The 14,204-nt window shown below is 43.2% G+C and overlaps 1 protein-coding gene across 1 annotated transcript in view; it reads left to right on the forward strand.

Moving 5' to 3' along the window:
• Window positions 1–14,204, forward strand: part of spon1b (spondin 1b) — a 113,161-nt gene that overhangs the window by 5,006 nt on the left and 93,951 nt on the right. The window contains exon 2 of the mRNA XM_046346942.1: window positions 7,970–8,076. Within this exon, the coding sequence (XP_046202898.1) occupies window positions 7,970–8,076 (107 nt within the window). The remainder of the gene's footprint in view (window positions 1–7,969; window positions 8,077–14,204) is intronic.

Below are 14,204 nucleotides of genomic sequence, written 5' to 3' on the forward strand. Positions count from 1 at the left end.
TTGGGAGTGATATTTACAGATTGGCTGTGTACAGGTACAGTGATCGGTAAGCTGCTATGACAGCTGATGCTTAAAGTTAGAGAGGAGATATAAGTCTCCAGCTTCATTGATTTTTGCAATTCGTTCCAGTCATTGGCAGCAGAGAACTGGAAGGAAAGGCGGCCAAAGGGGGTGCTGGCTTTGGGGATGACCCGTGAAATATACCTGCTGTAGCGTGTGATACGGGTAGGTGTTGCTATGCTGACCAGTGAGCTGAGATAAGGCGGGGCTTTACCTAGCAAATACTTATAGATGACCTGGAGCCAGTGGGTTTGGCGACGAATATGTATCGAGGGCCAGCCAACGAGATCATACAGGTCGCAGTGGTGGGTAGTATGGTGCTTTGGTGACAAAACGGATGGCACTGTGATAGACTACTTCCAGTTTGCCGAGTAGAGTATTGGAGGATATTTTGTAAATTACGAAATCAAGGAAGTCAAGGATCGGTAGGATAGTCAGTTTTACGAGGGTATGTTTGGCAGCATGAGTGAATGAGGCTTTGTCGCGAAATTCTAGATTTAATTAATGAAGCCAATTCTAGATTTAATTTTGGATTGGAGATGCTTCATGTGAGTTTGGAAGGAGAGTCTACAGTCTAAACAGACACCAAGGTATTTGTAGTTGTCCACATATTCTAAGTCAGAACCGTCTAGAGTAATGATGCTAGTCGGGCAGGCTGGTGCAGTCAGCAATCAGTTGAAGAGCATGCATTTAGTTTTACTAGCATTTAAAAGCAGATGGGGGCCACAGAAGGAGTGTTGTATGGCATTGAAGCTCGTTTGGATGTTTGTTAACACAGTGTCCAAAGAAGGGCCAGATGTATACAGAATGGTGTTGTCTGCGTGGAGGTGGGTCAGAGAATCACCAGCAGCAAGAGCGACATCATTGATGTATACAGAGAAAAGAGTTGGCCAGAGAATTGAACTCTGTGGCACGCCCATAGAGACTTCCAGAGGTCTGGACAACAGGCCCTCCGATTTGACACACTGAACTCTTTCTGAGAAGTAGTTGGTGAACCAGGTGTGGCAGTCATTTGAGAAACCAAGGCTATTGAGTCTGCCGATAAGAATACAGTGATTGACAGAGTCGAAAGCCTTGGCCAGGTCGATGAAGACGGCTGCACAGTACTGTCTTTTATTGATGGCGGTTATGATATCGTTTAGAACCTTGAGCGTGGCTGAGGTGCACCCATGACCAGCTCGGGAAACCAGATTGCATAGTGGAGAAGGTACGGTGGGATTCGAAATGGTCGGTGATCTGTTTGTTGACTTGGCTTTCAAAGATTTTAGAAAGGCAGGGCAGGATGGATATAGGTCTATAACAGTTTGGGTCTAGAGTGTCTCCACCTTTGTAGAGGGGGATGACTGCGGCAGGGCAAGTTGCTGCAGGGGGTGCAGAGCTGTTGGCCGGGGTAGGGGTAGCCAGGTGGAAAGCATGGCCAGCTGTAGAAAAATGCTTTATTTATTGGTGGTGACAGTGTTTCCTAGCCTCAGGGCAGTGGGCAGCTGGGAGGAGGTGCTCAATGACTTTAAAGTGTCCAAAAACTTTTTTGGAATTGCGGGGGCTATTCGATGCTAATGCAGAAGGCTACATGATGTTTTTGTGCTGGTCAAGGGCAGTTAGGACTGGAGAGAACCAAGGGCTATATCTGTTCTTAGTTCAATTTTTTGAATGGGGCATGCTTATTTAAATTGCTGAGGAAAGCACTTTTAAAGAGCAACCAGGCATCCTTTACTGACGGGATGAGGTCAATATCCTTCCAGGGTACCTGGGCCAGGTATATTAGAAAGGCCTGCTCGCTAAATAATTTAAGGAAGCGTTTGACAGTGATGAGGGGTGGTCATTTGACCACAGACCCATTACGGACACAGGCAATGAGGCAGTGATCGCTGAGATCCTGGTTGAAGACAGCAGAGGTGTATTTAGAGGGAAAGTTGGTCAGGATGATATCTAAGAGGATGCCCATGGCTACGGATTTAGGGTTGTACCTGGTATAATTTGTGTGAGATTGAGGGCATCTATCTTAGATTGTAGGACAGCCGGGGTGTTAATAAGCATATCCCAGTTTAGGTCACCTAACAGTACGAACTCTGAAGATAGATGGCTGGCAATCAATTCACATATGGAGCCCAGGGCACAGCTGGGGGCTGAGGGGGGTTTATAACAAGTGGCAACGTTGAGAGACTTGTTTCTGGAATGATGGATTTTTAAAAGTAGATGCCCAAATTGTTTGGGCACAGACCTGGATAGTGTGACAGAACTCTGCAGGCTATCCCTGCAGTAGATTGCAGATTGTAACTCCGCCCCCTTTGGCAGTTCTATCTTGTCAGAAAATGTTGTTGGGGATTTTTTTTTCAGAATTTTTGGTGGCCTTCCTAAGCTAGGATTCAGACACCGCTAGGACATCATGGTTGGCGGAGTGTGCTAAAGCAGTGAATACAACAAGCTAAGGGAGGAGGTTTCTGATGTTAACATGCATGAAACCAATGCTTTTACGGTTACAGAAGTCATCAAAAGAGAGCGCCTGGGGAATAGGAGTAGTGCTGGGGGCTACAGGGCCTGGGTTAACCTCTACATCACCAGAGGAACAGAGGAGGAGTAGGATAAGGGTATGGCTAAAGGCTATAAGAACTGGTCATCTAGTGCGTACGGAACAGAGAGTAAAAGGAGCAGTTTCCTGGGCACGATAGCATAGATTCAAGGCATAATGTACAGACAAGGGTATGGTAGGATGTGAGTAGAGTGGAGGTAAACCTAGGCGATGAGTGATGATGAGAGAGGTTTTGTCTTTAGAGGCACCAGTTAAGCCAGGTGAGTTCACCACATGTGTGTGTGGGGGGAGGGGAACAAAAGGCCTATCTAAGGCATGTAGGGCAGGGCTGGGGTTTCTACAGTGAAATAAGACAATACTAACTAATAACTAACCAAACCAGCAATGAGCAGCAATAGGTGAGTCAGGGAGCCGTTCAGTAGTTGCTACTACGCTAGGTGAGCTGGAGACACACCGATTCAGACAGCTACCAGGCCGGGGCTAGCAGATGGGCCTTAGGCAACTTCGCAATGGAAGAGCCTGTTGAAACCTCCTCGGACGATTACGTCGGCAGACCAGTCGTGATGGATCGGTATGGCTCCGTGTCGGCAATAAAGGGTCCAGGCCAATTGGAAAAAGAGGTATTGTCGCCCAAGAATTACAGTGCCTTGCGGAAGTATTCGGCCCCCTTGAACCTTGCGACCTTTTGCCACATTTCAGGCTTCAAACATAAAGATATAAAACTGTATTTTTTTGTGAAGAATCAACAACAAGTGGGACACAATCATGAAGTGGAACGATATTTATTGGATATTTCAAACTTTTTTAACAAATCAAAAACTGAAAAATTGGGCGTTTGAAATATCCAATAAATGTCGTTCCACTTCATGATTGTGTCCCACTTGTTGTTGATTCTTCACAAAAAAATACAGTTTTATATCTTTATGTTTGAAGCCTGAAATGTGGCAAAAGGTCGCAAAGTTCAAGGAGGCCGAATACTTTCGCAAGGCACTGTAGCTGGTAGACCTCTTCGGATAGCCGGGAGATGGGCGTAGCTCAAGGCTAACTGGTGCTCTCTTCTGGACAGAGGTGTTAGCCAGCAGTAGCCACTCGACTGCAGCTAGCTAGCTGCGATGATCCGGTGTAATGGACCAGGGCTTGCAGCAGGAATCCGGTGATGAGGTAGAGAAAAAGCAGCTGGGTTGATATCGCACTGTGCAGACTGGCAGGTATTGACCGAGCTGAAGCTGGCTGGAGTCCGAGTTAATGGTGTAGACCGCTAGCAGTGGCTAACTGACTACTAGCTAGTTAGCTGGCTAGCTCCTGATGGGGTTCTGATTCTAAAGTATAAAAATAGCCTATCCGTACCACATTGGGTGAGGCGGGTTGCAGGAAAGTATATTCAGTTTGTGGATGGAAAGTGAGAATTAAATATATACGAAATATATCAGAAAAAAATGAGGAAAATGACTATTTACACTGGGCAAGATATGACAAGTGTCAGGACTCCTACCAAAGGTGGCTCCCCTTCCTGTTCGGGTGGCGCTCGGCAGTCGTCACCGGCCTACTAGCTGCCACTGATCCTTTCCCCTTTCTGTTTATTGGTTTCACCTGTTTGTGTTTTAGGCTGATTAGTCAGGCTTTATTTACCGGTAGGCCCGCCTGCTCTGTGTGCGGGATTGTTTTTGTGGTACTTGTGTGCACGTCTGTGGGTTACCTGTTTCCCATTGTCGTGGGGTTTGCTGGACAGTTTAAGTCCCTGTGTTTGGGGCATTTGTTTTGTTGTGCGCCCTGTGTTTTCGTGGCTTATGTTCGCCGTTTTGTGCATTAAAGTAGCACTACCCTGAACTCTCTGCTTCCTGCGCCTGACTTCTCACCCACTACACCAAGAACGTTACAACAAGGCAAAGACATGTCCGACTGCTACGCCATCTTGGAAAACCTTTAGAGCATTTACCCCAAAAACATGTCCTGTTTTTGGCTTCAAAGACAATAAGAGTTTTAGGTTATAATAAATGTGCATTGTAATGCAGTGACAGAATGATAGGCCTACTTGTATGCCAGCAGCATTCCACCCTGCATCCCACTGCCTGTTTGCTTCTGAAGCTAAGTGGTGTTAGCCTTGATTAGTTCCTGGATGGGAGACCAGCTGCTGTTGGAGGTCCAGTAAGAGGCACCATTCCCTCTGGTTTAAAAATGATACCTATGCCGTAGGGTGGTGTCTTTTAGATGGGACGTTAAACAGGTGTCCTGACTCTCTATGGTCCCATGGCACTTATTGTAAGAGCAGGGGTGTTAACCCTGGTGTCCTGGCTAAATCCAATCTGGCATCTCCCCTGTAACTATTCCCCAGTTCGTTATTGTAAATGAGGATGTGTTCGCAGTCAATTTACCTGGTAAAATAAGGGAGATAATGCAAATCATTCATAATTACTTTGTTGGGTTAACTTTAAAAAAAATGTATTGCTGTTGGCCTACGTCATCATTATTCTCTGCCTGAATACCTAAACCCTACATGTAGCCTACCGGCCTATGGTATAATGCATTTCCACCTTGATTGTCCATCTTCCTCAATTAAAATGAGAAATTCTTACTGATCAATCTGGCCAAACGTCATTAAATAGGCTATTGCTAAATGATTTAGCTATACTGTAGACGTAGGGCTGTGCAACTACTAATATCAGACAGAGGCAAGCTGGACAGGGGGAAAAATGGTTCTCTATGTTACAATGAATATTCTCGGAGCCGCATTGGTGATACTAATTGTTTCAATATTCTCTGGGCCTCCTCGTTTGTTGATGCAATGTTTCAATGTTATCAGAGCCACTTTGTTGATACAATGCTTCAGTATTCGCAGAATGTTTCCCTTCCCTGGCGAATAATGCAGACAGGCAAGTGCTTAAATTTGTGGGAAGAGCAGGAGACAATGTTGGTGGGAAGCGCATGAGACAATGATACTGTCATAGTTTGCACCGTTCCACAAGGGTGGCTTCATATAGCCTATAGAAGGGGATCGGCAACCTTTTTTCTACAATTCTACAATCTACAATTGATCCTACCATTTCTAAAGATCTGCATGCCAGTTATGATTTTCATATACGCATAACTGTGCCCAACCAATGTCAAACTGCACACCAAAATAATTCTATAGCTGGCTGCTAGACAGGTGCTGTCTATTCAGCACCACGCCACGGAGCACCACTATGCTTACCTGTACCGAGGCGCTGTCCATGTGGCAGTGCTGAATCACGGGCGGGGCCTTAGCTCCCTTTAAAAAGGTATGTGTACGTTTACCTTTTGTATTTTGTGTTTTCGCCATTCTTGAGTCGAGTTTGTTTGTCTTCTTGCGTACCTGTTGAGGCCTAAGTAAATCCTTTGATGTGTGCATTTTATTTCAATGCACGTGTAGGATTTATCTGGAATAGTTTGCATTCACGATCAGCTGTTTTATGCACTGGTTACTTTCACATTAATGTCGGCATTTGAAGTCGGCCTTGTTGTGACTTGATAGATGCATGTATGAACTGTTCTACAAGTAAATTAATCCATTTATGATATGGTTGAGTAGTGGTTGACATTGTACACACGGTCCACAGACCTTTAAACCTAATATTGTAGTGATAATTAATGGCAGGGGTCATTTTTTTGTATTTTTAAAAAGAGAAAATTGCCCACCCCACTTTGCTTAAAAAAATGTTTATTAAAAACGTTTTTTTTTTCACATTTGACAAACATAATAGATGAATGAATATAAATACAAATCCGTTTTAACACCCATACCCTAGGTTTAGCTGAACTGACACCCTAGGGGGATGCAAGGTTACAACCTTCAGGTGTTCATTGGCCTGTGATAAGTGGCTCATTATCACATTATAATTCACTGTTGTGTGATTGTAAGCAGCATTTTTTCCCTTGGAAAAATAAACCAGGTGTGCTTTTGACTGAGCTATGCTGGTCAGTAGTGTGCAATTAGTAAATACAATTATATTATTACATTCTTCATAACTGTCTCATCAATGTTTCCGATACAGGTGTCTGAATATCATATAACTGCTCCCAGTGACCCTACATTAATAATACTAATTATGTTCACTTAAAAATGAATTACATTATTATCTAACGAATGTGTAAGTACATCTAACAATGTTTATCTTTTATAATGTACCCGATACAGCCCAAGGAGGATGCATTGTGTGTTGTCAGTTTTCAGGGAAACCATAAGCTAATATTGTTAGTAAAGCTAACTTTTCAAAGATAAATCTTTTACCACCGCAACACACGTTAAATTTGACCCTGTTGAAATCACTGACTGGAAAACAGTCGAACAGCAGGCAACTAATGAGCTGCTAGCAGCGCATACCTTTATCCCACATTCTGTAGTAGGCTCCTCCAGCTGAGTTTGTTGCTCTCTCAACAGTGCCTGGGATGGGGCTACATTACATTATCTTTCATCTTTGATAGGATCTTAATTTGATCACTCGTTTGTTGCTGAGAATTTTCTTGCACCACAGGAAATTCAGAAGAGCTTCACGATTTACATAAATTCTCAGAATCGCCTAGAATGTCATTGTATGCTATAGCATTAAGATTTAAGTGGCTAGCCTGAACCATGAAAAACATCCCCAGACCATTATGCCGCCTCCACCAAACTTTACAGGTGGCACTATGCATTGGGGCAGGTAGCATTCTTCTGGCATTTATCTGTTGGACTGCCAAATGGTCCGTGGGACGGCGAGATTGCCAAAATGCGTTTCCACTGCTCCAGAGTCCAATGGCGGTGAGCTTTACACCATTCCATTCTACACTTGGCATTGCGCATGGTGATCTTAGGCTTGTGTGCGTGAGGCTGCTCTGCCATGGAAACCCATTTCATGATGCTCCCGAAGAACAGTCATTGTGCTGACGTTGCTTCCAGAGGCAGTTTGGAACTTGGTAATTGGTGTTGCAACCGAAGACAGACGATTTTTACGCGCTTCAGCACTAGGCGGTGCCGTTCTGTGAGCTTGTGTGGCCTACCACTTACATCTGACGGACTGACTTGTTAGAAAGGTGGCATCCTATGACGAAGCCATGTTGAAAGTCACTAAGCTCTTCAGTAAGGGCATTCTACTACCAATATTTGTCTATGGAGATTGCATGGCTGTCAGCAACGGGCGTGGCTCAAATAGCCAAATCTACTAATTTGAAGGCATGTCCACATACTTTTGTATTTATAGTGTATATTAACAGTATTGTACTTTTCATGTAGCCTAATTTTGGCCAGGTAATAGCCTAACTACAGATCAAGCAACATTAACATTCAAATCCTGTTGAGCAGGATTATTTTGCTGCGACAATACTGGACAAATTAAGATCTAACATCTGTATATTCCCTAAACTCCCCTCCTGTCCTGTTTCCAGTGACTCTGCACGCATCCAGTCCCTCCTATTTCAGAGGCTTTACCCTTATCGCTCTGAAGGAGGGGAAGGAAGGAACCACAGATGACCACTACGCTGGCAAATTCCAGGTAATGTACTATGCATGTATATTGTGGCCATATTTCAGTAATTGTCTTCAAAATCACTTTCCTCAAGACTAAATGCGTATTCCCTAACGTCTCCATAAGAGCAGCTAAAAGCAAGTAAATAGTTGTCTCCTTTGCTCAGCTCATGATAATAATACACAACCTACTGTGTGAGAGTGCTCTACAGCAGTGAGAACACACTTCCTTACCTGGCAATTACCTGACAACATAAAAAGGAATAAACACTCCCACAACCTGCCTGCTCAGCCTCAGCCCACACTTCGCGCTCTGCATCCTTCGGTTCCCAGAGTGTGTAACGCTTTTCTAGTCTCAAGATTCTAATCCTGTTTTCATTTGGCCTCTTCAAATTACCATTGTGTCACCCATAATAGATAATCAAACACATTCAATATGCATTATGGTTCTGTTGTTAAGAACATGGTTATATTACAATGTCATTACTACAGTAGGTTTTGTATTGTAAAGAGGGACTGATTGTCATCCATTAATTGGACAAATAAATGATAAATGATTCAATGAGATCAGAATGATACAGCTAAATTAAGAGAAAGAGATGGAGATATCGGGGATGTGGGTCGGGGTGCCTTGTAAGGATCCGACAGAGAGTGGGTAATCTGCCTTTACCATCAGTCCTATTAGCCAATGTACAATCATTGGATAACAATATAGATGAACTATGATCACATACAGTTGAAGTCGGAAGTTTACATACACTTAGGTTGGAGTCATTAAGACTCATTTTTCAACCACTCCACACATTTCTTGTTAACAAACTATAGTTTTGGCAAGTCGGTTAGGACATCTACTTTGTGCATGACACAAGTCATTTTTCCAAAAATGGTTTACAGACAGATTATTTCACTTACAGTATAATTCACCGTATCACAATTCCAATGGGTCAGAAGTTTACATACACTAAGTTGACTGTGCCTTTAAACAGCTTGGAAAATTCCATAAAATGATGTCATGGCTTTAGAAGCTTCTGATAGGCTAATTGATAGGCTAATTTGAGTCAATTGGAGGTGTACCTGTGGATTTATTTCAAGGCCTACCTTCAAACTCAGTGCCTCTTTGCTTGACATCATGGGAAAATCTAAAGAAATAAGCCAAGACCTCAGAAAACAAATTGTAGACCTCCACAAGTCTGGTTCATCCTTGGGAGCAATTTCAAAAGGCCTGAACGTACCACGTTCATCTGTACAAACAACAGTACGCAAGTATAAACACCATGGGACCATGCAGCTGTCATACCGCTCAGGAAGGAGACTCGTTCTGTCTCCTAGAGATGAATGTACTTTGGTACAAAAAGTGCAAATCAATTCCAGAACAACAGCAAATGATCTTGTGAAGATGCTGGAGGAAAGAGGTACAAAAGTATCTATATCTTTTGTACCTGTAAAACGAGTCCTATATCGACATAACCTGAAAGGCCGCTCAGCAAGGAAGAAGCCACTGCTCCAAAAACCCCATAACAAAGCCTGACTACGGTTTGCAACTGCACATGGGGACAAAGATTGTACTTTTTGGAGAAATGTCCTCTGGTCTGATGAAACAAAAATAGAACTGTTTGGCCATAATGACCATTGTAATTTTCTGAGGAAAAAGGCCTTGGCTTGCAAGCCGAATAACTCAATCAAAACCGTGAAGCACGGGGTGGCAGAATCATGTTGTGGGTGTTCTTTGCTGTTGCACTTCACAAAATAGATAGCATCATGAGGATGAAAATTATGTGGATATATTGAAGCAACATCTCAAGACATCGGTCAGGAAGTTAAAGCTTGGTCGCAAATAGGTCTTCCAAATGGACAATGACCCCAAGCATGCTTCCAAAGTTGTGGCAAATGGCTTAAGGACAACAAAGTCAAGGTATTTGAGTGGTCATTATAGAATCCTATAGAAAATGAGTGAACAGAACTGAAAAAGCATGTGCGTGCAAGGACTCAGTTACATGAGCTCTTTCAGGAGGAATGGGCCAAAATTCACCCAACTTATTGTGGGAAGCTTGTGGAAGGGTACCCTTTAAACAATTTAAAGGCAATGCTACCAAATACTAATTGAATGTATGTACACTTCACTTAAAGAAATAAAAGCTGAAATAAATAATTCTCTCTACTATTATTCTGACATATCACATTCTTAAAATAAAGTGGTGATCCTAACTGACCTAAGACAGGGAATTTTTACTTGGATTAAGTGTTTGAAATTGTGAAAAACTGAGTATTTGGCTAAGGTGTATGTAAACTTCCAACTTAAACTGTATATTCTTCGTAGCTGTCTATTTACCACCACACACCAATGCTGGTACTAAGACCACACTCAATGAGCTGCATACGGCCATAAGCAAACAGGAAGACGCTCATCCAGAGGCGGAGCTCCTAGTGGCCGGGGAATTTAATGCAGGGAAACTTAAATCCATTTGACGTCATTTCTACCAGCATGTTAAATGTGCACCCAGAGGGGGAAAAAACTCTAGACCACATTTACTCCACACACGTGAACAAAGCTCTCCCTCGCCCTCCATTTGGCAAATCAGACAACAATTCTATCATCCTGATTCCTGCATACAAGCAAAACCTGAGGCAGAAAGCACCAGTGACTTGTTCAGTAAAGAAGTGGTCAGATGACGTATATGCTAAGCTACAGGACGGTTTTGCTAACGCAGACTGGAATATGTTCCGGGATTCTTCCGATGGCATTGAGGAGTACACCACATCAGTCATTGGCTTTATCAATAAGTGCATCAATGATGTCCTCCCCCCCCAGTGACTGTATGTACATTCCACAACCAGAAGCCATGGATTACAGCCAACATCCGCACTGAGCTAAAGGGTAGAGCTGCCACTTTCAAGGAGTGGGACTCTAACCCGGAAGCTTATAAGAAGTCCCACTCTGTCCTCCGACGAACCATCAAACAGACAAATGTCAATACAACTCTAAGATTGAATCATACTACACCGGCTTCGACGCTTGTCGGATGTGGCAGGGCTTGCAAACTATTACAGACTACAAAGGCAAGCACACCCACGAGCTGCCCAGGGACATGAGCCTACCAGACAAGCTAAATTACTTCTATGCTCATTTGAGGCAAGCAACACTGAAGCATGCAAGAGAGCATCACACTGTGTGATCATGCTCTCTGTAGCCGATGTGAGTAAGACCTTTAAACAGGTCAACATTCACAAGGCCGCAGGGCCAGACGGATTACCAGGATGTGTTCTCCGAGCATGTGCTGACCAACTGGTAAGTGTCTTCGCTGACATTTTCAACCTGTCCCTGACTGAGTCAGTAATACCAACATGTTTCAATCAGACAACCATAGTCCCTGTGCCCAAGAACACTAAGGTAACCTGCCTAAATGACTATTGACCCGTAGCACTCATGTCTGTAGCTATGAAGTACTTTGAAAGTATGGTCATGGCTCACATCAACACCATTACCACACTGCCCTCAAGAGCTTCCTGGTTGCATCACTGCCTGGTATGGCGACTGCTCGGCCTTCAACCGCAAGGCACTACAGAGGGTAGTGTACATCACTGGGACCAAGCTTCCTGCCATCTAGGACCTCTATACCAGGCGGTGTCAGAGGAAGGCCCTAAAAATTGTCAAAGACTCCAGCCACCCTAGTCATAGACTATTCTCTCTGCTACCACACAGCAAGCTGTACCGGAGCGCCACGTCTAGGTCCAAAAGGCTTCTTAACAGCTTCTAACCCCAATCCATAAGACTCCTGAACAGCGAATCAAATGGCTTATCTATTTTTTACATAAAACGTATTTTTCTTAAAATTGTATTGTTGGTTAAGGGCTTGTAAGTAAGCATTTCACTGTAAGGTCTACACCTGTTGTATTCGGCGCATGTGACAAATACAATTTGATTTGTTTTGATTTGACTAAGCCCATATGGGATGTCGTATCGCTGCAGAATGCTGTGGTATCCGTGCTGGTTTAGTGTGCCTTCATTTCTAAATAAATCACAGACAGTGTCACCAGCAAACCACCCCCACACCATCACACCTCCTCCTCCATGCTTTACGGTGGGAAATACACATGCGGAGATCACCCGTTCATCCACATCGCATTTTACAAAGACATGGTGGTTAGAACCAAAAATCTCCAACTTGGACTCCAGACCAAAGGACAGATTTCCCCTGGTCTAATGCCCATTGCTCGTGTTTCTTGACCGAAGCAAGTCTCTTCTTCCTATTGGTGTCCTTTAGTAGTGGTTTCTTTGCAGCAATTTGACCATGAGGGCCTGATTCATGCAGTCTCGTATGAACAGTTGATGTTGTGATGTGTCTGACACTTGAACTCTGTGAAACCTTTATTTGGGCTGTAATTTCTGAGGCTAGTAACTCTAATTAACGTATCCTCTGCAGCAGAGGTAACTCTGGGTCTTCCATTCCTGTGACGGTCCTCATGAGAGACAGTTTCATTATAGTGCTTAATGCTTGAAGAAACTTTCAAAGTTCTTGACATTTTCTGTATTGAATGACCTTCATGTCTTAAATATTATGGACATTTCTTTTTGCTTATTTGAGCTGTTCTTGCCATAATATGGACTTGGTCTTTTACCAAATAGGGCTATCTTCTGTATACCACCCCCCCCCCCCACCACCACCTTGTCACAACACAACTGATTGGCTCAAACGCATTAAGAAGGAAAGAAATTCCACAAATGAACTTTTAAAAAGGCACACCTGTTAATTGAAATGCATTCCAGGTGACTACATCATGAAGCTGGTTGAGAGAATGCCAAGAGTGTGCAAAGGTGTCATCAAGGTAGACGGTGGCTATTTGAAGAATCTCAAATTGAAAGTATATTTTGATTTGTTTAACACTTTAAAAAAAAGTTACTACATGATTCCATGTGTTATTTCATAGTTTTGATGTCTTCACTATTATTCTACAATGTAGAAAATAGTAAAAATAAAGAAAAACCCTTTGGGTGAGTAGATGTTCTAAAATTTTTGACCTGTGGTGTATGTGCTGATAAAGTTTGCATAATACTTTTCCAAATGAATTGAAAGGATGATGGAAATTTGAAGAAAATATTTACTATAAAAATGAAGCATGGTAAATGCACAATATCCTCCAGCAAATAATCCTTGTTGTTGGCTCCTCTCCTGGAATGTGCCTGGCGTCCATTTCTAAACATGTACAACCTCCAGGAGTCATACTGCTTTTATGTTTAGAACACATTGTCCTTCTCTTCACACGTTACCATGAGACCCCCAGTTGTGCCTTAGGCCTCAGAGAAACCCCCGCAGATTTTCTAACTCTCCTCATTCTTATTTATTTAGGCCAGAGACATGCTAATACCCAGGGAAGCAAACTAAGTTTATTTGGAGAGACAAGATGAGCCCAGATTAGATAGGATCTTGTGTTTACAGAGATTAAAAGCATCACTTTGTTTCTGGGTTGCCATGGATAGACAGACAAGCTGACTCAGTTAGATGTCTTCTTGTTAGGTCAATGGCTGCAAGTACATTAAACACAGCAGGGCAAATACAAATGAGTGGTGGATGATCTACAGAGACTCCTTAGAGAAGGGCTATTACATCACAGCAGGATATGACATGGTGAGGGGAGGTAGTCAACAGGTCAGGGGAAATATATGGAAACTTTGACCAGGTTTCAGTGACGTCATGACAGTGGCTTCTGCTTTAAGTCTGTTCTTGCTGTGTGGATTCTGATGTATTGAAAGACAATTTGCACCACTCATATTCTCACATTTAAGAAGCAGAACTCAACTTCACACCTTTTAAAAGGCAAAACATCTGGCCTGGTCTCTTTACAGCGCCGTAATCTTAGTTCTTCACTCATTTTACGGCAGCTGCTCTTAAGAGTGTCTTTTCTATCCAAGTGATAGACAAGTCTCCTGTGTAAAAGCTTTTCTCACTAACCCAGCCGGCGCTAAAAGCTTTCAGGGATTGGAACAGGAGGAGTGTCTTCCATGACTTCCTCCGGGATCTCAGCCCCTGTATACTGTATGTAAAGAGCACCGTTCATCATTGGCGTTTTTGTTTGGGCCAGAGATTGCCCGCGACAGTTATTTACTAGCATCCTTGAACTAGCTCTCCAGGCTGAAGCTCGCTGCAGCATTACAGACTA

The sequence above is a fragment of the Oncorhynchus gorbuscha genome, linkage group LG01 (assembly GCF_021184085.1).
Source record: "Oncorhynchus gorbuscha isolate QuinsamMale2020 ecotype Even-year linkage group LG01, OgorEven_v1.0, whole genome shotgun sequence".
Lineage (NCBI taxonomy): Eukaryota > Metazoa > Chordata > Actinopteri > Salmoniformes > Salmonidae > Oncorhynchus > Oncorhynchus gorbuscha.